This window comes from Nerophis ophidion, linkage group LG25, assembly GCF_033978795.1.
Source record: "Nerophis ophidion isolate RoL-2023_Sa linkage group LG25, RoL_Noph_v1.0, whole genome shotgun sequence".
Classification (NCBI taxonomy): domain Eukaryota; kingdom Metazoa; phylum Chordata; class Actinopteri; order Syngnathiformes; family Syngnathidae; genus Nerophis; species Nerophis ophidion.
In genome coordinates, this window is record NC_084635.1 from 17,544,991 (window position 1) to 17,572,188 (window position 27,198).

At 37.7% G+C, this 27,198-nt stretch overlaps 1 protein-coding gene across 1 annotated transcript; it reads right to left on the reverse strand.

The window, feature by feature from the left end:
• Positions 1-349: 349 nt before the first annotated feature.
• On the reverse strand, positions 350-26,432 carry LOC133543095 (monoacylglycerol lipase ABHD2). Its single transcript, XM_061887511.1, has 11 exons — positions 26,228-26,432; positions 19,767-19,850; positions 18,884-19,099; positions 17,284-17,459; positions 15,773-15,940; positions 15,441-15,624; positions 14,962-15,054; positions 14,018-14,119; positions 11,973-12,042; positions 11,804-11,888; positions 350-6,744 (listed from the first exon to the last, which is right to left on the reverse strand). Exons 3-11 carry the CDS (start codon positions 19,090-19,092, stop codon positions 6,536-6,538), a joined length of 1,296 nt encoding a protein of 431 aa, XP_061743495.1. The 5' UTR covers positions 19,093-19,099; positions 19,767-19,850; positions 26,228-26,432; the 3' UTR covers positions 350-6,535.
• Positions 26,433-27,198: the final 766 nt, after the last annotated feature.

The window sequence follows — 27,198 nt, forward strand, 5'->3', positions numbered from 1 at the left end:
TCACCCCTTGGGAGGTGAGGGGAGCAGTGAGCAGCAGCAGTGGCCGCGCTCAGGAATAATTTTGGTGATTTAAACCCCATTTCCAACCCTTGATGCTGAGTGCCAAGCAGGGAGGCAACGGGTCCCATTTTTATAGTCTTTGGTATGACTTGGCCGGGGTTTGAACTCACGACCTACCAATCTCAGGGCGGACACTCTAACCACAAGGCCACTGAGCAAACTGTAGCTTAGCTTACTACAAAAGTTTGCACATTTACCAAGTAGCTTTTCCATAATTGAAAAACTTCAATATCAGACGTAACCTGTCTTCTACTGCTGAGGTAAAAACTGAAAAAAACAAAAACAAGAATTGTTTTTCCTCTGAACAAAATTTATTTCTAGAATATAATAACCATAGTTCCTTATATAATAACTTTTGGAAACAAAAACAAAAATACCCAGTGTTCAGAACGAGAACTTAGTATGTGCACCTCTTTTTTGTCGTCTTTACATCTCTTCATGGTCCAAAAAATAAATATATATATTTTTCAGTGGATTATTGTTACAGAGGGCTTACAGAACATGACTCATCCCAATTTCAGAGGTATTTCTAGTGATAGACATTGAATTGTGCAGTACAAAAACATCATTCTGACAGCACTGGGTACAGAGAAATTACACTTTCTTTTATCAACACAATACACAACATTTCAGATCCCCTAGCACAAAGTCAAGTAATGAGACATTTACATGACAATCATACTCGTATACTTCTGATCATTCCTGGGCTCTTAAATATTATTTAAAAATACTAAGTCAATCTATTTTTGTTTTTGACTCAGAATGATGATATGGCAGATTGTGTGCACAAACACATTTACAAGAATTACAAAAAAAAAAAAAAAAAACATTGGCAAAGAGGCAAAACAATCACAGATGTTTTTGTGCATGAAGTGCAAAGGAAAAGGATTCTTGGGAAAATAAAAGTTTTTGGGATGAATTGGAATCTTATATAGAGTCACAGAGTTGTTTTTTTTTGCCACTAGATGGCAGCAGTCATTACATGATGACTAGAAACACAACTACTGTAAATACAGCATGTAATCAGTTGTTATAAGGAAATTAAGCACAATGCTTGAATGAAAGAAAAATAAATACAAAAAACTATGGAAAACCACTGCTAGGATGTAGCGTAAAGATCCAGAAAAATGCCATCTTTCTACTGAGTCAGGATTAGAAGGTAAAACAGACAGAAAACCAGGAGAAATGGAATCCTTTTTTGTGTTGTAAGTGCTTTTCATTATCACTAGAAGACAAATGTTTTCTTTTGAGAACAGAACCAAACTTTCTTTCAAATATTAGTACGGTTGTGCCCTCAAGATATTTATTACACTGACGTTTGTACCACAACATACTTGATATCATCTCAGACAGATGAAAAGTCAAGGTTCTATCTTGACTGTAAAAGAAAAAAATAAAACTATAATCTAACCGGCGATGGAACGGCGATGGAATAAATTACATTTTAAAAGAAAAAAAAACATGTATTTAATGTTGCTGTGCTCCTCTCCACATGTCATTGTAAGCAGGTTGTACACCATCCATTTTTTTTTACCGCTTGTCCCCTTTGGGGTCGCAGGGCAGGTTGTGCACAACACGTGTAAATATGCACAGTACTTTCCTTGCTTGCATTACATCATCTCAAAGCATCCATCCCATCACAGTGTTCACGAGAAAATAAACTATAACTATATTGATACCTTTTATCACTTTTATCCAAAAGTTGAGACTCACAGTCACAAAGGCAAAAAAAATAAAAAATTAATAAAAATAAAAATCCCTTCCCTTACATCAATCACTGGCTAACAACATAACACAGCAATCAGCAGTATTGTTCAAACAATGCGCACACACACACAAAAACATTTGGTTAAGCGTTAAGTAACCTGTCCCTCCAACTCACATACCTCACAGCTGACATCATTGAATATGAAATATAAGAATATGTGCTTTCCAATGCAAGGCTGCATTTTAGAGCTTTGATTAAAAAAAACTGTGTCCTCTCATTAGAAAAGGTGTCATCAGTTCTACATTTTAAGGGTGTGGAGTCTCCCTACTTATGTCCCTGATGGGTGTGTCACAATAGGGTTGTTTTTCCATAGTGGGGAAAAAAACTCAGTGGAAGGAGACAATGTTTGGGTTGGGCGAGAAGTCAAGACACGGTGGTAAGCAAACAACACGTTTGTTAAGAGGACCTTTCTAGTTCGACAGAGATCTCACGTCTTCCCTATCCAGAGGTCGGACAGTTTTGTCGACAAAAGTAAATTCCCTTCTTTTAGAGACATATACGACTGACTCTGGGCGTGGAAAAACTGTCATCCTATGTTTTTTGTATCAGGGCTATGTATGGTCCCATTTTGGTCTTTTACAAAAACATGTATTATTAAAAACCTACTAAAGACACCCTAAGCCTCACATACACTCAGTATGTGCATATAATCTGAAGAATGAATTATTTACTTAATTTGGTTAAAACAAATGTAAAAAAAAAAAAAAAAAATGTAATAGGGTTTTTGCACGCGGAAGATAATGTCTCCAAGATCTTGCATGGAAAAAACTTTAATAAAATGTTGTCTGACTCATAAGAGGCTAATAATTATTTATCAACAAGTTCTATTTATTCCATTTAATTCATAATTTTTGAGAACAGATTTAAAAAAAAAAAAATCATACAAAACGTACAATTTTTTTTGAAGAATAATTTTCTGGATCAAAAACAAAAAAAAACTATTACTGATATTATTATAATTAATACTGTTGCTTTTAATTAATTGTTGGCTTCCCTTTTTTTATTGTATTTAAAAAGTATACAGTACTTGCATATATATGCACTGCTTTGGAAATTTTTGAAAATACATTTTTTAGTTTTATTCTAATTTATATATATTACAAGAACCGTGTTGAATTGGGAATTGATTCCAAATCAAATTGTGCCCTGAAGAATCGGAATCGAATCATGAAGTGGCCAAAGATTCCCACCTCTTATAATTATCAGTGCATCTACTGGGGGTTAAGCCTACCCTATTTTCAAAAAACTGCTGGCACACTTTAATCAAGGTCCCTTGAACGCACCACAGTTATGTGCTACTTAAATGCAATAATCAAACCTAAACATAACTCAGTCCGATGCTGCCACAAATTTATTCTTTCCTTTTTTTTTAAATGACCTCACTCTGGTTCACAAATGTTTTCAGTACATTGTGTGAATGCATACAGGTAAGTGTGAGATTTGATGGTATTATGACGTCTGTGTTTCATGCTAGGTTTGCATCTACCAGAAGGAATGAACCATTTCGAATTTTCACAAGTGGGTGTAGGGGTTGTGTTATACATTACTAATTTAATTCGAACAAATTTATAATTTTAATGCTACAGCAAAATTTATTGTATTTGATTTTTTATGACATCTTTATAACTGACAGAATCAAATGACAATTTGTTTTTTTTAATCTTTACAACTAACCGGTGTGCAACCGCTTACAGTGTTTATGCCACGGGCCGGCCCTGGTTTGCATAAAGGTTACTTGATTGGTCTTTCAATTGTAGACAACATGCACTCCTTAATTGTGCCATCAACTGAGGAAACACTGGTGAGCATCCTGGATGATGCCAGTCACCCTCTGCATAATGATATCAGTAGCCAGAGGAGCCTGTTCAGTGCTAGACTGCTTCATCCCAAGTGCAGGACTAATAGACTCAAAAACTCCTTTGTCCCACACGCTATTAGACTGTACAACTCTTCTCTGGGGAGGGAGCGGGGAGGTACTAGGATGACGGGTGATGCAAAACAATAACACTGCCTAGTTTCTCTTGTTATATTCTTATTTTACTGTTATATTTTTATTCTCATTGTTGCTTTTTATTCTTATTGTAATATTTTTCTATTTTGTTTCCATTTATACCCCCATAATTTACTTTTTTAATTTGATCTCAATTCTGTACACTGCTGCTGGAATTTTAAATTTCCTGAGGGAACTCTCCTGAAGGAATCAATAAAGTACTATCTATCTATCACCTAATTGTCTCATTAAACGGGAAGAGTGGCCACTTATTTTGCTTTCTTTTACGCAGATCAGTTGTTTACAACCTATACCAGACACCACCAACAGCCCTGTTGTGACACACCCATTAGAGACATAAATAGGGGGACTCAACAACTTATGAATTATCGGTGAATCTTCTTTGATGCAAACTTTGTGGATTTTGATGGCAATAATGTTAACATTGAGGTGACTGAGCGCTGGCCTCTGAGCACTGGCAGTAGGATTATGTCGCAACTGATGCTGCAGCTGGTCACAGGAAACCAGAAGAGAAAGAGGGTGGCATGAAACCGACAAGAGACAACACGGGGAGCATTAGAGGTACCTTAACATACATCCAATCTTGTCCTCTCACTTGCAGGGAAAGCAAAAACATGAAGATCAGCTGATTGGGTGAGGGGGGGGGGCTAGTCAGGAGGGTTTAAAGTGCGCTGCAACAGAGTGATAGAATGTGACTTTGGGAATGTGCATGGATGGAACAAGTGCCCTCCCAATTCTTCTTTCTTCTTCAACCGTACAGTCATGCCAAGCTGAATCTACACGTAGTGTAGGGATGTAACGATACGGAAACTTCATATCACGGTTATTGTGACCAGAATTATTGGGGTTATTACTATCTCAGCATGTCGGATTAGTTCAAAAAGTTCTTTTATACTTACTGAAATCTTTAGATTTTTTCCCACATAACTAAAATAAATAAACGCACTGTTTAAAAGCCCATTATTTTGCATGTCTTGAGTTTCGGGCGGGCGTTGTGGTGTCCTACTCTGTTCAGCAGTCCTTGAACACACCTGTGTGTCATATTCCTCTGAGCATATATCGATCACTCTGTTCTAAAAAAAAAAAAAAATAAAAAAATAAAAAAAGACAGCTTGTAGGCTCAATTTGCACAATTGAATAGCGTTGTCACTCAGACAGCAATGTGTTTATGTAAGTTTAGATTGAGGTATGTCGTTTCTTAATGGGGAAAGGCGTTAATGTCTCTTGCTTTTATGTTAGCATTTAAGCTAGCAGGCTGTCGCCAGTCAGTCCGTGAGTTTATCAAAGTGCAGTTATCAACCACGGTTATTCAATCATTTTAGTTTATAACAGCAATGCTAACTGTCAATAGTTTTTTTTGTCCTTAATGCAATTTATCGTTACATCCCTAGGACAGCAGCCCCTATTGGATTGGTTTGATATAAACGGTTATCGACGTAACCGAAATTGGCTATTGATTGTTCGCACATTTATTTGTGACTTTCACCGGAGACGTAAAGAGGGTGGGTAGAAAATAATTTAGTTTTTGACATTTATTTTACTTTGTGTGCCAAAGTGTGCATTTTGGGAAAAAAAAAAAAAAAGCAGATGAAAGAACAGTGAGGAAGTATACCGCGAAAAAAGCAAGGCGCTTTAGTCCGATGCCTAAGCTTTGAGTGTAAGTGGCAGTTTCTTTCCGGTTGCGGTGTCTAACCTGATTTTGGATAAATCGCGCAAGCGCTATTGACAAAGCTAACAATATTACACCATGAACCAGGGGTCCTTTTGCTTTCCGAAGGTCTATATTTTGTAGCCCTCGACTTCATAGTTCAATGTAATTGCAGCCCGTGCACTCTGGGTGGCTACTTGTTAAATATATTATGGCAATTTGAATCCCAGTAGACACAAACTACAATAACGGTGCAATACAAAGAGCAACTTGCGTTAAGCAAGCTTAACAAATTTAGTCAGGTGGTTAAAACGTGATTCTGGAGTGACAACTTTGTGCGGCCCGGCCTCACCCAGACTTTACCTCCAGAGGCCCCAATGTAAATTGAGTTTGACAGCGCTGCTAATAACAGACTGATTGTTCATAGAAAATACCACTTATGGGTTTTGAATGTCATGTCGACAAAAGCCCTTTTTTAGAATAAGAACTCTGTGGAGCAGAACGTGATGAGTTGACTTAGACGGGTTGTCGACATGAACTGGGTCAACTGTATTTAGTTTGTACAGTACAATTTCTATATTCTATGGCAGATCAGAGAACATGGAGAAGGCGTACCAAACATGTCTCTGTCCCAGGTCTTTTAACTCAGACATGGCCACCATATTTGGAATTAACCAACAAGGTTTGGTTCAGACTGCACTCAAGACCTAATATTTTGGTGATGATCAATGAGCAGTAAAGGGAACAATGTGTTTATTACTCACTTTGTGTTTGTGCTCACTTTTGTGGTCAAGCGACAAGGTCATCTCCACCTGTTATCATATTGCCTTCATTCGTCAAGAAACTGTCTGAACTCTACTCTGTGGTCTTCCTAACAGAGAAGAGACAAAGGCTGTGCTGAAGACATGGAGACAAGGTCTGCAGCAGTGAGCAGCACCAAAGAAGAAGGCAGAAGAGAGGTGGCGAGCACTTCCAGATGTCTCCTCAGTGCTGGGTGTCTTGTGTGTTTTGGGGTGACGGGGGAGAGAGTGAGCGACAAAAAACGGTTTCAGGCTTTTTCCTGTGTGCAGGAAGTCTCACTCAGGGGGTCACTTTGGCACGGCGGTTTCTGCTTCTCCCACTGGCATATGGCATTGGCGTAGCCCACGATAACTTTGTCCATCCAGGTGAGGGGCTTGGGGAAGAGCACGGCACCCTTGAAGAAGCCCAGGTGTCCGCCGTGCAGCGTCAAGGCAAAGATCACGTTTGGCTTTTTCTCTACAAAAGGGATGCAGAAGAGTGGAATTAGGGTCTCTGGACAGTGAACATTTGGACACAAAACAACACCTGACACCACTCCAAAGACTGCAGGACCCAGAGAGTGTTCTTATACAGATAACAGCAAGATCAAATGGATTGATTGTTTTGCATTTTTTTTCTACAAGGCAACAAGACTGATGACTAGGGTTATGCAAAATGGACATTTAAACGGACACACGGACACACACACACACACGGGCTTATCGATACAAATATTGAAAGTAATGATACAAAGTTTTAGTGATGATACTGATATGTTATTTTTTATCACAAAATCTTTCAGCAACTCACGGTTATTTGATTTTGATTCTTGCCATGACAAATCGATTCTGGATTCAACACAATTCTTGATTCAAGATGATTCTTGCAATACATTATCTGGTATGCAAATGATGATAAAACTTTTGCGTAACTGGTTAAAGGTTACAAAAGCTCCTCTTGGCTGCTGATGTATGACACACTGCTGAGCTGAGATGGCCTAAAAAACTATTATTAAAACGTAAAAATGTATAAAAATAAATCAAACTTGAACCATAGGTTACCAATAATGTATGAAAACGAGGTCTTCCTACGATGTTTTTGTACATCAAAGTCAAAACCTGGGTGGGGCTTTGTGTACTGCACAAATACCTGACGGAGCAATTAATTGAAACAAGTTACAGCCAAAGATGTTCATTTCAATTAGGTCTGGGCGATATAGAAAATGACTATATCGTGATATTCAAGTATACGTTCTCACGCAGTTGCTTTTAGCTGCTGGCATTACACAACAGGCTCTTCCCACGCTTTCTTGTCTCTCCTTCTCACAGACAGCAAACGCACCTTCTTACACACTTCACATACTGTCACGTCATGCGTCACATACATATACGCCCTTGCGGAGCAGACAGGTAGCGGCATGGGTAACGTTAGCTGTGATACTAGTGGAGTGTTGGGATTGGTAATACGAGAGAGAGAAGGTGCGAATCTGGTAACAAATGAAGGAATAATTAATTCCCAAGAAAAATAGTAGGGGCTCCATCGTCTAGCGGTGGTTTGGCTTCAAGTGGGAATATGTCAAACAGACAACCGTAATTTGTCAAGTGTTGTGCTAAAGCTTTGCTAAAAAAGTAGCATTACTGCTAATATGTAGTATCATTTGAAAAGTCACCTGCTAGAGAATGAAGAGTGATTACTCCACATGTCAACATCTCCATTCGGTGCCACACGCCCACAAAATCATGCACAAAAGTGCACTTTATTTCTTTTAAACTATCGTAGTGACGTTCTGTACAAAAAGTGCATTTTAATATAGTGTTGTTTTGATATGTCATCTTAGTGACATCATGAACAAAAGTGCACTAATAGCTTGTTTTAAAATGTCTCTGACAATCTTGCACTTTGTGTTTTAAAATGACATGAATGTCTGTGCCACTGCTTCATAACTGTTTAATAAATACAGTTTTGGTAATTTGACTTAGTTGTGATTTCCCTCTGCATGAAAGTTTAAAAGTAGCATATATTAATGCAGTATGAACAAGAATGTTTTAATGTAGACACATATAATCATCATACTGCTGTGATTATATGTATCAAGTGTTAATTCAAGCCTAAGGCAAAATATCAAGATATACTGTATATCGTGTAACGCAAGATGGCTTAAAAATATTGAGATATTAAAAAAAGGCCATATCGCCCAGCCCTAATTTCAATAATGCCTGTTTGTGTCAAAGACCTGTTTCAGAGGCTCCCACACCCAGCCACTTTTGTTTCCTTGGTTGTTGCTATACAGTTTAAAAATAGACACGTTCTGACTGGTGAAGGATGGTGTTAAAACAATATGACAATTCAAGGAAGAAATATGAACATGACAAACAACAATCTTAAGTCTCTGTTCAATTTTCAGCTTTTCTGTGCCAGGGTTCACCGCAGTGAGTCAATCGCAATACTTTTTTTTTGCCAAGGCAAATACATAGTGTGTTATATGTTTTGTTTCATAAATACTTGTTTAAAATATTTTAATGTGTGTTTTAGTACTTTTTAAGGACATTCAACAATAATATGATAATAACCATGATACGTTGGATCACAATAGCGGTGATAAGAAATGTTTATATCATTACATTGAGTTGATAAAAACGATGAAGTGCAAAAGTACGACATCTCTCTCATGCAGATAAATCATTCATCTTGATCTGACGGGCACATGAACTCTTCTTACAGGCTGCTGCAGCTGTGACCATGCAGGCCAGAGTGGCTATAAAGGATTGGCCTGGATCTCTTTATTTTCTCTCTTATCTGGGTTAACAGTCTCATTGTGATTAAGACCCCACAGGGCTTTTAACAGTGTGGGTCGCAACTGCCATATGAGTGTTCCACCTTCTCGCTGGGCACGGAATGAATGCTGGGAACCCGGAAAATCTTCATATTTGACAATGAAATAGTGAAGAAGTTGTATACCATGTGTTGAGGTTAAGGGTCAAATATAATGAGGGCCTGATCTACTAAAAGGTTTGCATGTAATAAAGCACATGCAAAATTGATGCCACATGCAGAGCTGATCTACTAAACTTGTGCGCAGATGATTGCATCTCCTAACTGAGCAAAATAAAAAGCTTAATCTCATGAATATGCAAAATATAGGCTGACCATCAGAACGTTAACACTATACTGGGAGGAGAAAATGCAAATATTCGATTTACCAAGAATAAAACTGTTCTGCGGGAGCTGTTTTCCATCTTTATTTAGCACGTCTAAAAATTACAGTACGTGCAAACCGAAGGTAGGCTAAAAAGTGGGTTCCATTGTGGATGCACTGCAGGAATGATTCTTAAATGTCAAGGGAAAAGTGGTACTTGTTTCAAAACATGTAACAAAACACCAGAGAGGCGCATGATAACATGAATGAGCAGTGAATGAGTGTTTGCCGTAAAAGCCGCATAGTAAAGGAAAAAAACTAATTTAAATAAGACGGTCTGCGCCACTTTTGCACTTGTTATCAATTGTACACACAGTCATAGTAGCTCACACGCAACACGCTCACTAATAGTACACACATTTTTATAGTTTGCGCACGAGGTTCAGCACGTGATATTTGGATCTTAGTAGATCAGGCCTTAAGAGTACTACTAGCAGAGTTGATTTCTGTTACGCCTTTTTCCCACTCAAAGCACTGCATTTTAAAACAGCTGTTCCCTGTGTTACATTTGACATGGGATAGAACGTCGTTTCCCATCAGTACACATGCAAACACACGAGGGAGTTATTTATGTCCAAATACGGGTAGTTTTGATATATTGTAAGGCAGTATGATTCAATGTGCAGGCAGTCCAACAGAGTGAGAAAATGTTTATGATGGACATATAGTATACCGGTAATTGGTTTATGATGTGTGTGGGTAAGTGTCCACTACTTTGATTTACAGTATTTTTATTAAGTTAATTCTAAAATGCTTACATTTTGATTACTATGCCTGGTCACAACATATTGTAGTTGAATCTGTAAAGCACTTTGCATCAGACTACTAGACTAGACTGATTATTCATACAGTACTAGGAATTACCTGTCTCCCACCCTATTCTGGGAACGGTGTGTAGCCATCTGACATTCCTCCCACGCTGTGGAAACTCCTATAAACCAATTATCATCCACATTGACCATCACCTGCACCCTCCTAATCCCAATCAGTTCATGCTTGAGTCATGCATGAGTCAAAGTGAGGAAGGAAGTGTCAGTGTCTGAAATATCTCTGACATAAGTACTCTGACCCATGACTAACTTAATTCAGTTCCTAGTATTGTTGTAGTCAACTTGAGTACCGTATTTTCCGCACTATAAGGTGCACCTAAAAACCTAAAATTTTCTCAAAAAGGTGACAGTGTGCCTTATATATGGACCAATATTGAGTCACAACAGGTCTCACAACTACAGTAAGCAGCCGTCGATTTCATTTTGCCTCGTAGGACAAGAAGCGCGCGGTGCATGCAGGGATATATGACTGCGGGAGGCGTGCCGGGTTTAAACTCAAGGCGATCAGTCACACAGTAGAACACGGGAATAGAGCAGCAGCGAGAGAATTTTACATTAACAGCAGCGACACTGACTCGTTTAATGACGACTTCGAGGATGCTGTATTCACCCAACTGTTTGATTCGAACACTGAAAAAGAAGAATTTGAGGGATTCGTGGATGAGGAATAACTTAATGAAGTGAGCTTTACATGTTTATTTTGTGTGTTGTGTTGTTTGACATTATTGTTTGAGCAACGTTGAGTTATTGATATATTATTGCTTTGCACTATTTCGAGTGTTACTATATTGTGATTGCACTAACGTTTGATTTACCATAACAGTATCAGACTGTTTTTTATGTGTTTACTGAATCGGGTAAAATAATAAAACAACTTTTTATTCATTTTGGGAGTTAACAGAGTTGCCAGAACGCTGGTTTGTAATCTATCAATAAAGTTTGACTGACCTATCTGACTGTTTTGTTGACATTCCCTTTAGCGCAGCTCCATCTAAAGGATGCATAACGTAACCCCAGTCTCTACTGTAGCATGTATTCTATGTACCTTATAACAATTCAAAAAGCCTTTATAAATATATGTATTGAATAATACTTCAACAAAATATGAATGTAAGTTCATAAACTGTGAAAAGAAATACAATAATGCAATATTCAGTGTTGACAGCTAGATTTTTTGTGGACATGTTCCATAAATATTGATGTTAAAGAGTTATTTTTTTTGTGAAGAAATGTTTAGAATTAAGTTCATGAATCCAGATGGATTATATCTTTTTTTCCCCAAAATATTTCAAGAAAGACCACTACAAATGAGCAATATTTTGCACCGTTATACAATTTAATAAATCCGAAACTGATGACATAGTGCTGTATTTTACTTCTTTATCTCTTTTTTTCAACCAAAAATGCTTTGCTCTCATTAGGGGGTACTTGAATTAAAAAAATGTTCACAGGGGGTACATCACTGAAAAAAGGTTGAGAACCACTGGCCTAGACAAATATGGTTACATACCTGCTAGTGTGCGGGGGATCTTGAGCAGAGAGTCATGAACCAGAGGGTCATCTGCAGAGTTTACAAGCAGCAGCGGTACGTTTACCTACAAAATAACACTTACAGATTACTCATCACACAGCGTAGAAACATAATAAGAAGTTGTAAGAAATAAATGAACTGTTCTTACATTGTGAATATAATGGACACAGCTTTCCTTCTCATAATACTCTTTGAGGGAGCTGTGACCATGGAATTTTCTGTTGAAAGACAAAAAGAAGGGATTCATTCAAATATAACCTTGAAAAGAACATCTCATGCTGTAAAAAAGATAGAAAAAAATATATTTTTTTTATGTACTACTGTGTGTATTTTTTTAAAAACTATTCAACGTGTTAAATTCTGCACACAAAAGGCAGGCAGACCACTGTGTTGCATGTGCTATTCTGCATGCTACCACATAAGAGTGCATCCGGACAGTATTCATAGCGCTTACTTTATACACTTTTTGTTATGTCACAGCCTTATTCCAAAATTGAATAAATAAAAATCTTTCCTCAAAATTCTACACATTTTATGACAATGTGAACATCCATCCATCCATCCATTTTCTACCGCTTATTCCTTTTGAGGTCGCGGGGGGCGCTGGTGCCTATCTCAGCTACAATCAGGCGGAAGGCGGTGTACACCCTGGACAAGTCTCCACCTCATCGCAGGGCCAACACAAATAGACAGACAACATTCACACTCACATTCACACACTAGGGCCAATTTAGTAATGCCAATCAACCTATCCCAAGGTGCATGTCTTTGGAAGTGGGAGGAAGCCGGAGTACCCGAAGGGAGCCCACGCAGTAACGGGGAGAACATACAAACTCCACACAGAAAGATCCCGAGCCCGGGATTGAACCTGACTACTCAGGACCTTTGTATTTTGAGGCAGATGCACTAACCCCTCTTCCACAGTGCTGCCCGACAATGTGAACTTTTTTTAATTTTATTTAGCAAATGTATTAAAAATAAAAAATAAAATAAAACAATTACATGTATAAGTATTCACAAGCTTGGCTTAATACTTTGTAGATCCACCTTTTGGCAGCAATTGCAGCCTCAAGTCTTTTTGAATACTACGCCACAAGCTTGACACACCTATCTTTGGGCAGTTTTGCCCATTTCTCTTTGGAGCACCTCTCAAGCTCCATCAGATTGGATGGAAAGCATTGCTTTTTATCCAGGATATCTCTGTACATTGCAGCATTCATCTTAGTCTATCTAGTTAGGGAGGTGATCAAAATCCTGATGGTCACTATGTCAGAGTTATAGCATTCCTCTGGGGAGAGGAGAACCTTCCAGAAGGACAACCATCTCTGCAGCAATCCACCAATCAGTCCTGTATTGTACAGTAGCCAGACGCAAACCATTTAAAAAAGACTCTCAGACCATAAGAAACCAACTTTTCTGGTCTGATGAAACAAAGGTTGAACTCTTTGGCGTAAATGCCAGGCATTATGTTCAGAAAAAAACAGGCATCGCTTCCCACCAGGCCAGTACAATTCCTACAGTGAAGCATTGTGATGGTAGCATCATGGAGTGGGGATGTTTTTCAGCGGGAGGAACTGGGAGACTAGTCAGAATAGAGGGACAGATGAATGCAGCAAAGTACAGAGACATTTTGAAGAAAAAACAACGCTTCCAATCCAACCTTATTAGATCATGACACGTGCCGCAAAGAGGAATGGGCGAAACTGCCCAAATATAGGTGTGCCAAGATTGTGGCATCATGTTCAAAAAGACTTGAGGCTGTAATTGCTGTCAAAGGTGGCATATGGGACAGAATTTTGAGGACAAAAATGAATGTATTTCATTTTGGAATAAGGCTATAACATAACAAAATGTGGAAAAAGTGAAGCACTGTGAATCCTTTATGGATGCACTGTATTCAATGAAATCTCACAAACACTTAAAAACTTAATACACTTAAAACTGGGAGACATTCCAGCTACAGAAGCATATTTGCACATTTGCAAATCCCAGCAGCAAGCCATGCTACACAAACAGGGCATTTGAAATGTGGAAGGGTTAAGCATTTACTGTAGAAAAAATGAATTGATAGAATGATGAAAAACACACCAATAAGTACTTTTTTTCTAAACTCATCATATAAATGAATCCCTTTTTGGTTATGTGAAAGTTCTACCAAATGAGTGAGAAAACATCAAAACGGGCTACATTTACCTCATGATGTTGTCGTCAATCTGCATGAGGGATGTTGCTGTGTATAGCCGACTAAGATCTGCATCCATTATTTTCGCGGAGTTTCCTCCAAATAGACTGTGCCTAGACATGCGGAGAGGATACAAGCATGCAAAGCAATTACCTGACTTGTTAAACAATGAAAATGTTTGACAATAGGGATCTTTGATAATATTGTTATAAAAACGTGGTCTTGGACGACATTGATATCGTTTTTTTTCTGCTGTAAATTATATCGGCGCTATGCTCTACTGTAAAACAAGCTTGCTGCTAGTATGTCCGTAGTAGGGATTTAACGATATGAAAATGTCTTATCACGGATATAGTAAGCAAAGTAATCACGGTATTGATGGATGTGCTCAAAAAGCACCGGTACTTCTACACACTGAATTATTTTGACCAAGTTTTATTTAGAATATAAAATAAAAAAAGACACAATCTACATTTTTGGTAGAAGAAACATTACATATTGTTATGGCTTTTAAATTGCCATATTTTCCTTTGTGCGTTTAAATATGTTTATCTTCCTTCTTTGTAATTTGTAAAGGTTTTTTGTGCTTTTTAAGTTTGTGGATTCACTCAGCCTAAATTAAGCATTTTAAGCATATTAATGGCTAAATTAACCAAAAAATATCAATACTACAAGAGAATTTGCCACTAAGTGAGACCACACCCTACCATTATGTAAATAGATGTAAAGAGAAGCTGAAATGACGGATGAAAGGCCATTTGTTTCTAAACACATTTGTTTTGCATATCCAAGTTTTTGCTCACTTCTCTTCTCCCCAGGATCTATAAAAATTACACGCAGATAGAATGCAATGCTGTGGGAAACACTGTAATAACTACTTAAATCCTTATCGGGGTATACGTGCCATTGTCACAAAGCAAGACATTAAAATGTCGGCCAAAAATAATACAGTTACCTGTGCGAGAGGATTATTTTCTTCATGTTATCAGCCATGAGAAAGTTATAGAAGCGCCGGCACTGATCCCACTGCAGGAATGTTTCCTGAGCACTGTGAGACAAACAGACAGGAAGTGAGTTTAGAACCGCCGTTCGGCCTTCTGAACAACACATGGAATGTCATGTGTAATCTGTTAGCTAGACAAAGGGTAACTCACTGACTCAGATGTCGCTACCTGAAACTAAGTATTACATTCAAACATTTTTTAAAAGAAAAGAAAAAGATAAAAGATTTCCAGAAAGAATTTGAGGTAAATTAGGTTTAGACTATGATAGGAAATAATTTCTGCTGCCTGTATCCAAAGTTTATTGTAATCAGGAGTATGCAGAGTATGCTTTAACCTACACTAATGAAATAATCAAGAACAGTTACACATTATGAAAGGAATGCAGTTGTATTTAGTAAATAAATTAGATTAGGCAAAGAAAACCACCCACCTGAAAGCACTGTAACCTTGACAGACGCTGACACAGCACAGGACTCTCTCTTGGTTTGACATGTTCTCACCCAGGAACTTACAAACAATGTTTCCCCCCAGACTGAAACCCACCACTATGAGCTGGGTCTGAGGATAAGCCCGCTTAATGTAGCCGACCATGGCGGCAAACTCCCATGTGCACCCTGTGACGATACATGCAAAGTTACAGATCAAAACAAGGCAACACTCGAATGGAGTAGGCAAAATAAGCATGTTTAACACATAATTTACACATAATTCCATGATAACAAGGTAAGAATAAATGAGGCTGGATTCTAAAAATGTACTCACCATAAGTAAACATGCGTGGCGAGGTAAGCTCAATGTTGGGTAGAGCTCCGAGGTGGTTAAGGACAGCGCAACGATAGCCGTCCTTCTGGGCGTAATCCACAAAGGTTCGGATATAATGCTTCTCACTGTGGTTACCAATACCAGGGCATATCACCATGGTGATGTCATCTAGTGAAACAGACACAGATGCTGTATTTGCCAATCTTACTTAATACCAGATCAAAACAAGCCATGTACTACAGAGTATTTTTGGGAGGAAGAAAGGATACTTTTACTCTGTTACAATGACTTTAATTCCTATCTCTACATGAATTTCTAATGTCATTAAATGTATTTATAACATACTTATTACTGTTAGCAAAGACAATGAATTGTTAGCTTGTCCTAGACCATTCTTTAAGCGGTGGACACTGTCACACGGCTCACAACTCTCAAAGAACCTGGCACTCCTCCTCGTAAACATTTACATGACGCCAGATGAGGCGCCATAACTCATCAATGATTACTTACAAAATATGAAAAACTAAATTTATACTACACGTTGTTATCTGTGTCAGTGTAAATGTTCATATTTCAGCCTACGAGAATTCCACTGCGAAACAGGTTAGACTAAGTTGTAGATGTTTTTTTTGCTTTAGCTGCGCATATGCAAACATTAGCCCTGTTTTAACGTCATAAGTGACTGTAATATGTGCATATTTTTTAATACATGCCATAGTATTGTTTCTCTGTCTTACACACACAGTTGTAGAGTTAGTACCATCAAAAGTAGCTACTAAATAAATTAAACGTTACTCACAGGTTGTTGAGTACTTAAGTAGTCTTTTCACTAAATACTTACTCTTACTAAACTAATTATTTGGATGACTACATTTTACATGTAAATGAGTCATATATTAACGGTAGATTTACTTAAGTAAAATGTACTATTTTACCCACCTATGTTGGTGACTCAGTCTCTGTACTTTTTATTTATGGTGTATGAATGCAAAAAAAAGGCATAATAGGGCCGATAAAAGTTGTGGGTGCCAGCATTTTGGTAAATGAGGTTAGAAACACTATTGAATTCCAGAAATAAGTTGCAACAAAGTAGGTTCTCTTCTTCACTCCCCTCTTCCCTCTCCTCTCATTAACATATTTGCCATCAAGAGTATTCAATAAACGTAAGTGAATAAATGTTCATTTATCTATTTCATTCGTCATTTAGACTTAGACAAACTTTAATGATCCACAAGGGAAATTGTTCTACAAAGTAGCTCAGTTACAAAGGATGGAAAGTGTAAGGATGGAAAGGACAATTTGTATGTATTTTGTGGTTTTGTGCATGTAAAAGGATAATTATGTTTTATAAAATGTGTTTTTGTTAATATTTGTTTAACTGTTTTAATTCAAATGTACAATAGTTGTATATGTGACTTTGCGTATTAAAGAAAAAGAGAAAATGTGAAAACCACAGTAATTAGCTGACATAAAAAGTAGCTACACCTAAAGTCAAGGTAGTTTCCACTCACCTCCTGTTCGATGGTCCCCCACTGGCTCAAAGAGGTCAAAGGTCGCGGTTGCCCCATCCTGCATAGGTAAGTACTTCCTGATCCCACTGGGATGAGGTGCGCTCACTCGACCCAGTTTTCCATACAAGGCTGTTTGGAGGTGACCGCTCTTGCCCCATAGTAAGGGAGGAATGTACCTGTGTAACACACACCTCATTAACGTAAAAATACATAAAGATGCAATCAAGCTTCTTTTACAGTTGTTCTGGAGAATGAGGCTGATTACAAAACCGTACAAGGAGAATAATGGCATAGTTGCCACATTTGGGATCATCAAAATGATTGAATGATTACATTTTTGATCACAACTATAATCAGACCAAAATACAACATGGTGGTATAACAATATTAACTAAATATTTACATTTCTCTGTCACCGTGTCTCCAGCGCACTGTGGAGGCATATGAGCCGCTAGCTTGATCGCGAGGACACTACATTTCGTTGACTTGTCGCAGCCAAATTTGAGGGACACAGCTACAATGTCTCATCAACATGGATTATCATGATGCCAAAAGTAATATATGCGCTATCATTTGCATAATGTATATCATTGCTTACCATTTATATTATGCAACCTTATGATTGTACCCTTTTTTATTGCATCTCTTGAAAGATTACACAGTGAGCCATTGAGCTGACATCAGTATCTTACAGTGTTGTTACAGCTTGTTATGCTGAGTTACGTAGCAGGCATAGGCGTGCTTACATACCAGCAACACCGCTGAAAGACTCAAGACTTACAACATAGTTATTCCAATGTCTGTTCAGCCTGAAGCGGACAGGTGTCTGTGTGTACAAAAAGTTCAATGACAACAGCAGTTACACAAGAACATTGATCTTGTCAATTTGTTTTATCAGCTCTTATTCCAGTGCCAAGATTTATTGCGCCTTGAAAATACATTGTTACGTAAGTGCACAGTTGGGAGAAGAGTTCAGTTGAGTAACTTGTCACCACAGGTTTAATCTTATTGGATCATCTCATTGCTGTAATAAAGTTAGAGATCATTATGGGCAGGGAACGGGTTGAATGGGATAAACTGCGTATAAAAATGTACACTACTTGTTTATGGGTTTTTTTGCTTTTCATGCATCAAATCCAACTGTTAAGAGACTGTAATACAGATGACACCAAAATTGATCAGTCTGTTCAGGAATTTCTGATGTTGCGTTCGCACCAATTCATGCAAATCCAAATCCAACGTGTAGCAATATATCAACTCTTTATTCCTCAAATGGCAAACATGTTGTCCTACCACTTAATTTAGACCTACTTTCTGTTCCAGTCCACAGCGTAATGCAGTATATAAACATTGAGCCACCCTAATTCCACTTAATGCAACAAATTATAATGGTCTTCCTCTTTGTTATGTATTTGTGGTGTAAGAGCATCAATTAACTAGCCCCATAAAGCCATCTTATCTCTGATAGACATGTGGCCCACCAAGGACCATTGATGACAGATTGGCTTTTCATTTGACCTTAGCCCTAGAAGGCAGGGCAACGTCTAAATTTCCATGGTAACGCCATGAATGACGGAATCAACAGGAGTGTGCAACTCACTCTTTGGTCAGCTGAGAGCAGGACTTCAATAGAAAGTGGTTGAGGGGCGTGTCCTGATAGGTGAGGTCAGGGGGCGCGGTGGGGCTCTTGAGGTTTAGGCAACGTACAATGACGTATAGCACAGTCGCCACGGCTGCCAACTTCATGCCATCAAACATTGCGGGCAGCTCCGGAGAGATGGTGTGTACATCTGAGTCGTGGGCGCTCATGATTGCTCTAGAAGTTAAACAATTGTACACGGTAATTAAAAACAACGATTATGGACTTTTTTTAATATCATGTTCTGGCTCAGCACTTTGCTGGAGATGCAGCTATTTCATTATTATTATTATAAATTGTATTTACTGTTTTTAAAAATGGGATCATTAATTGCATTATGACATTACTGACAACATAGGAAAAGTACAAAGCACAGACAACCACAGCATCTGTTTACCAGAAAAGGAAGGGAAGTAGGGGATTTCACATACAAAAAGCATTGGGCAAAAGTCTAAGGTCACATCTGGGTTTCAAGACCTTTACATAACAGTAAATGGTAGAGTATAAACAGTCTTTAACAAAATCATTTTGTGTATTATTATTATCGAGCAGCTTCATACAACTTGACATTTTATTCAGAGTCTATATTTTAACTTAAATGAGTGTTCTGAATTTCAACGCTAAATACATGCTGCTTTGTGTTTTATCATTTTCACTTATTTTATTACGTACATTTCCTTAAAATTGCAATCAAATAAAAACTAGTATAAATGACTGCAAACCGACTTTAACTTGTTCTTTTTTAATAAATTTGCTAAAAATAAATATTAATGCAGGATTTATTTCGGGATTTGATGACTAAATAGTTACATATAATACAAATACGGTACTACTATGTACTTACTTGTATTAAAGGTGGTTGTAATGAACAATTTTCCTCCAAAAGTGGGACAATGAGATCAGTGAAGTCACAGTGATGTGGTCAGACCTAAAAAGAAAAGCAATGAGACATTTTAAAAAGCCTACTTAAACTTATGGCAGATGTAGAGGGCTCCAAAACAATGGTTTATTACTCACATAACAGTGCAGAATTTCCTATATCACTTTGATTATCAGAGCGAAACAAAGTACAAATAATGATACCCTAGAACAGAGGTGTCTAAACCCTTTAACAACATGACCGCATAATGAAAAATGCGGTCCTTTTAGATATTTTTCCATTCTGTAAACCTTCTGAAACCAACCCATGTTAGGAGTGTTGGGATAGCCTTATAAATGCTACATGTGGAACTCAATACAATTTGCTTTGTCCAAACTGCAGTGAACACACCAACATGTACCAGGTGATAGCGTTACAAGTTATGTTTGATCGTCTCACGGCTGCTATCCAGGCTATTCACTGTCACTGTATTAGCTTTACAACCCGACCTATTTGGCTTCGCGATCCCACTGGAAATGGGAAAAATCTCACCAAATCCTTATTTTCCTGAAGCGCTTATGACCACGATTGTGGCAGTTAATGATGCCGCACATTCACGCCATGTTTTGAATTTGTCAAAGAAAAATAACAAAACTTAAGCGCATATAGTTTTGCATTCAACCATGTAAAAAAGCGATTCAGAGTCCAGCAAGACCCACAACGCAATGTCACAGTTTAAAGCGCTATACAAAAGGATCCCTTTAGTGTTTTTAGGAATTTATTGCAAAATTTAATCTGGGGGTCGGTGTGGTGTCATTCCTGGGATTTGGCCCCCGAGCTGCAAGTTGAATACCATTTTTTTTATAATAATATGCCAGAAGTAGTGCTCTGTATTAGGCCATAATTTTCCCATGTCATTATCCATTTTTGCAATCCAGTCTGTGCTTGGAGGCTGAAAATGGCGGTCTTACTCCAAGGCGGCAACCACGGACTGCTCGTTAGGTGGCTCCTTCATGGCTTCACAGTAGTTATGGAGTACAAAACAAGCATACACAACGAATGGTAGGTGGGTCTGGTTAATGTCCATGGGACGGCGCAGTGAACCAGCCTTCAGTCGTCCAAACGCACACTCGATGACCATGCGTGCCATAAAGCAATATTTGTAGTCACACTGCCTTTATCACATCCACGGGACGAAGGGACGAAGTTTTTCGGTAAGTAAAATCACAGCTGACCCCCACATTTGAAAGTTCTCTTGCCATCTGAGATGTGTTGTATCCGAAATAGCTGCAATTGCGCTTTTCCTTCACTTAAGGTAATGATTTGTGATTTCCAAAAGCGCCTGTACAAGAAGGAGAAACAAGAGCATGTCTGGATGATCCGCCTCCATCTTTGTTATTAAGATGGATGTGGCGCGTTCTTTCTGATGTCACTTCCTCTCCGAACTCAGTTTGTAAACAATCAATGAGTCCATACAAAGCCGAAAATTCAAGGAATACTGTGTAAAAATTGGTCCGAGGAGGGGGACCTTAAATGCTGGTTTAGTGTGGCTGAAACGGGGCTTAGGCTAAATGATTATTTGTTTAAGGGATTATCCGGCTTAGTGTAGACATAGCCTTAGTGTACACGGCTTTACAGAAAACCAGCTAGACCTCCACCCCAGATCACACCTCACTCCTACCCACTTCTCCAAAGTGGGCTGGCTCAGGGTGGAGGACAGAGTAAAACAACTTGCACTGAGCCTAGTCTATAAAATCCGCTACACCTCTCTGATACCGAAGTACATGTCAAACTACTTCCATAACCTAAATGACCGCCAGGAGGAGGTCCACAAACCATGTTAAACCCAGATTTCGATCTAACAAAGGTCTTAACTCATTCTCCTTCTATGCCACATCAATATGGAATGCACTCCCAACAGGTGTAAAAGAAAGTGCATCTCTATCCTCCTTCAAAGCCGCACTAAAAGAAAACCTCCAGTCAACTTCAAACCTAAACTAACACCCTCCCCCTTCCACATCCCACCTCCCCAGATTGTAAATAATCAAATGTATATACTTGCTCTCATGCTTTCTGATCTCTCTATGTCCACTACTGGCTGTACAAATCCTACGAAGTCAGACCTACACTGTTTCAATGTCCATTTCTCAGATGATGAAATTGTTGATGATTGAAGTGCTGGTATCAACCAAACCTAACCCCCCCTCCATATTCCACCCCTCGGATTGTAAATGTAAATAATTCAACGTATGGCGACTGTATTATGCTGATAATATATATTTGTACCATGAATTGATTTACGTGGACCCCGACTTAAACAAGTTGAAAAACTTATTTGGGTGTTACCATTTAGTGGTGCCCTGCGATGAAGTGGCAACTTGTCCAGGGTGTATCCCGCCTTCTGCCCTATTGTAGCTGAGATAGGCACCAGCGCCCCCCGCGACCCCAAAAGGAATAAAGCGGTGAAAAATGGATGGATGGACCATTTAGTGGTCAATTGTACGTAATATGTACTGTACTGTACAATTTACTAATAAAAGTTTCAATCAATCAATCAATCAATCAATCAATCAAGCTCCGGGCTTCAAATGGCCCCGGGGGCCACACTTTGGACACCCGTGTCCTGGAGTGAGCAATACCTTCATTTGGGTGACAATTGAAACAGATATTCCAAAGTAGACACTTACAAACACATATAAGAGTAACATAAAGGCATTGTATCTACTACAGAAAAGAGCTATAAGGATTACTCATAAAGTAGATTACTTAGAACACACTAAAATATTATTTATTAACTCTGGACTATTGAAACTTCAGGAGCTAGTAAAGCTACAGACATTGTGTGTCATGTTTAAGGCTAAAAGTAAAACATTACCAGCAAATTTACGAAAAAATGTTTGTCATCACTTCCGAGAATACAGAGCATAGAAGAAAAGTTCATTTCAAACAGCAATATTCAAGGACAACTTTAAAACAAATGTGTACATCAGTGGTGGGGGTAAAATTGTGGAATTTTCTTTAAAATGAGATAAAAAAAACTGTAAAAATATATTACAATTGAAAAAAATATATAAAGATAGAACAATAAGATCATATGGACAGCCATAAGTGTTTACATTTTGCTTTTTATTTATTATTTGACTTATTTTTTTGTCTGGTTTTGTATTTGCTTTGTATCATTCCTTGAGGTGTATATTATTATTATTATTTTCTCTGTTTGGTTTATACTTTATGAAGTTTTGCACTTGTTGTGTTTTTCTTGTGGTTTTTTTTTATTGTTTCATTACATTTGGATGAATGTGTTGGTTTATATCAGGGGTCACCAACCATTTTGAAACCAAGAGCTACTTCTTGGGTACTGATTAATGCGAAGGGCTACCAGTTTGATACACACTTAAATAAATTGCCAGAAATAGCCAATTTGCTCAATTCACCTTTAATAAATAAATCTATATATATATATATATATATAAAAAATTGGTATTTCTGTCCGTCATTCCGTCGTACATTTTTTTCCTTTTACGGAAGGTTTTTTATAGAGAATAAATGATGAAAAAAAACACTTAATTGAACGGTTTAAAAGAGGAGAAAATAGGGAAAAAAAAGAAAATTAAATTTTGAAACAAAGTTTATCTTCAATTTCGACTCTTTAAAATTCAAAATTCAACCGAAAAAAAGAAAACTAGCTAATTCGAATCTTTTTGAAAAAAATAAAAAAATAATTTATGGAACATCATTACTAATTTTTCCTGATCAAGATTAACTTTAGAATTTTGATGACATGTTTTGAATTGATCTGCATAAATCCAATGTGCATTTTGTTAGAATATATAACAAATTAGACCAAGCTATATTTCTAACAAAGACAAATCATTATTTCTTCTAGATTTTCCAGAACAAAATTTTTTCAAGAAATTCAAAAGACTTTGAAATAAGATTTAAATTTGATTGTACAGATTTTCTAGATTTGCCAGAATATTTTTTTTAAATTCTAATCATAAAAAGTTTGAAGAAATATTTCACAAATATTCTTCGTCGAAAAAACAGAAGCTAAAATGAAGAAATAAATTAAAATGTATTTATTATTCTTTAGAATAAAAAAAATAAAAATTACTTGAACATTGGTTTAAATTGTCAGGAAAGAAGAGGAAGGTATTTAAAACATAAAAAGGTATAAGTGTTTAAAAATCCTAAAATCATTTTTAAGGTTGTATTTTTTCTCTAAAATTGTCTTTCTGAAAGTTATAAGAAGCAAAGGAAAAAAATTAATGAATTTATTTAAACAAGTGAAGACCAAGTCTTTAAAATATGTTCTTGGATTTTCCAATTCTATTTGAGTTTTGTCTCTCTTAGAATTAAAAATGTCAAGCAAAGTGAGACCAGATTGCTAGTAAATAAATAACGTTTTAAAAATAGAGGCAGCTCACTGGTAAGTGCTGCTATTTGAGCTATTTTTAGAACAGGCCAGCGGGCTACACATCTAGTCCTGACGGGCTACCTGGTGCCCGCGGGCACCGCGTTGGTGACCCCTGGTTTAAATGATATTCATGAAGTTGGATAATGTATTATGTCAAAGGGGGCAAGGAACTATACGATTTTTCTTCATCCTGCTCCTTCTAAGGCATTGTTGTGTGAATTTAAAGGCCTACTGAAATGAGATTTTCTTATTTAAACGGGGATAGCAGGTCCATTCTATGTGTCATTCTTGATCATTTCGCGATATTGCCATATTTTTGCTAAAAGGATTTAGTAGAGAACATCCACGATAAAATTCGCAACTGTCGGTGTTAAAAGAAAAGCCCTGCCTCTACCGGAAGTCGCAGACGATGACGTCGCAAGTGTGAGGGCTCCTCACATATTCACATTGTTTTTAATGGGGGCTTCCAACAAAAAGTGCTATTCGGACAGAGAAAACGACAATTTCCTCATAAATTTGAGCGAGGATGAAAGATTTGTGATTGAGGATATTGATAGCGACGGACTAGAAAAAAAAAAACTATAATTAAAAAAAAAAACGCGATTGCATTGGGACGGATTCCGGACTTTTTTAGACACATTTACTAGGATAATTCTGGGAAATCCCTTATCTTTCTGTGTTGCTAATGTTTTAGTGAGTTAAATAGTACCTGATAGTCGGAGGTGTACGTCCACGAGTGTGTTGACGCGCAGTATCTCAGGAGAGTCGACGGCAGCTGTACGGACGGCACAAGCTCAGCTGATATCCGGTAAGTGGCGACTTTTTAACCACAATTTTCTCACCGAAACCTGCTGGTTGACATTCGGTAGGGATCCATGTCCGCTTGACTGCGCTCTGATCCATAGTAAATTTTCACCTCCAGGAATTTTAAACAAGGAATCACCGTGTGTTTGTTTGGTTAAAGGCTAAAGCTTCCCAACTCCATATTTCTACTGTTACTTCTCCAATATTAATTGAACAAATTGCAAAAGATTCAGCATCACACATCTCCAAAATATGTATAATTATGCCGTTAAAGCAGACGACATTTAGCTTTGTGTGTGCGCAGCGCTCATACTTCCTAAAAACCTGTGACGTCTTGCGTATACGTCATCATTACACGACGTTTCCAAGACGAAACTCCCGGGAAATTTAAAATTGTAATTTAGTAAACTAAAAAGGACGTATTGGCATGTGTTGCAATGTTATTATTTCATCATTGATATATAAACTATCAGACTGTGTGGTGGGTAATAGTGGGTTTCAGTAGGCCTTTAAATTGTATAATTGAGGTATAACCGTGTATCGTTCAAAATGCACATCAATGAAGGAGATAAATAAAGAATGAAAATGAAAAAAAAAATACTGAGCAAAGCCAGTATATGGAAGCTAGTTTTTCCACATGTAAACACAGCCTACTTGTATAGCATCAGTGTGGAGTCTGAATCCCCAGTCTCATTTCCGCTTGCTATTAGGTCATTTATTGCAGCAAATAAACAAAGAGACTGATAAATAATGTCCTCAGAAAGAAAGCGCCTTTTTTCTAACTATCATTAATCCGTAATAACAATGTCGTCTGCTACAATATATACTGCCCCTAACGTTCTTTGTCGACTAGAGCGGCAAGAGGCGTCCACTGCCACAAGGGCACACACTGGACAAAACCGTTACAACATGTTACACAATATTAAAAAAAAAAAAAAAAAAAACATTTATATATAATTTGTTTTTATTTGAATGATGTCACGGTCACGATGGCGGTCAAACATACTAGCAAATCCCTCCGTTCGCATCTCCGCTGGTCCAGATAACGAAGAGCATGTTGGGCCACGCAGGTCGAATATAGTTATTATTTCAAGTGAATGTAAAAATAACGATAATGCAAATTAATATTAGTGTTTTAAGCCATTTATATGTTTAAGTTTGGTAACACTCGGTCACAGCGGGTCATGCTACCATAGACAGCATCTTTAGCATAGTTCGTACTTACCCCAGCCGATAAATATGATAGCGGGCCACTAATTGCCGGTGAACGTCCAAGCTTTATTTATACCCGTGATAAACCTTTGGTTCGTTCCGTTTGCACTGTTCAGCCATTCCTGTCTGCTATGTACGCCGCCCTCGTTCGGCATGGAAGCTTACAGACACAGCACGCAGCAGATATGTAGCCGCCACACTGACAGCTCGACTCCACTTCCTAGATGAGTCTGAACATTTGCATACGACAATGCCATTGGTTGAAATTTCGATGACGTCAACCCCTTGACTCCCTGCGTACAATCTTTTTGCTGCTGCAATGTCTTCGCAATCTCATTGTACCATTGGCTAAGTTTTATATTCATAAATGTAAGTTTGTCAAGTTTGTCAAGTTTGTGCCTTTAAAAAAGACTTTGAACTTTACATTAAAACGCTCTCTACCTCTAACAACAAAAAAGCTGTGAAAACGATGATGCTGTGTTCTAAATTTGATTTATTTAATGAATCTGAATGAGCCTATGGCTTCGCACTTTATTATATATATATATATATTTGTTTGTATTCTGTTTTTGTTATTTTGAATTTACAACCCCCTGGCGCTGTTTTGTACTGTTTTCATAATGTTTGATAATGTTTTATATTGTTGTTTGACTTACTGTTTGTAATGGTTGAAATTTATAAATGATCAATGATAAATGGGTTGTACTTTCTACCTTCAAGGTGCTCAAAGCGCTTTTGGAAGGAGCTGCCATGCAAGGCGCTAACCAGCACCCATCAGGAGCAAGGGTGAAGTTTCTTGCTCAGGACACAACGGACGTGACGAGGTTGGTACTAGGTGGGGATTGAACCAGGGACCCTTGGGTTGAAATAAAAAAAAAAATTAAAAAAATAAAAACAATATTTTTGCTGCTGCAATGTCTTTGCAACCTCATTATACCATTAACTAAGTTTTATATTCATAAATGTAAGTTTCTCAATACCCGT

Coding starts and splice junctions, on each gene's coding strand:
- LOC133543095 (XM_061887511.1), bottom strand. CDS start 19,092: ATGAGCGCCCACGACTCAGATGTACACACCATCTCTCCGGAGCTGCCC. Junction 15,941..17,283: donor GGGGGACCATCGAACAGGAG/GTGAGTGGAAAC, acceptor CTGTTTCACTAG/ATGACATCACCATGGTGATA. Junction 12,043..14,017: donor ATTGACGACAACATCATGAG/GTAAATGTAGCC, acceptor GTCTTTCAACAG/AAAATTCCATGGTCACAGCT.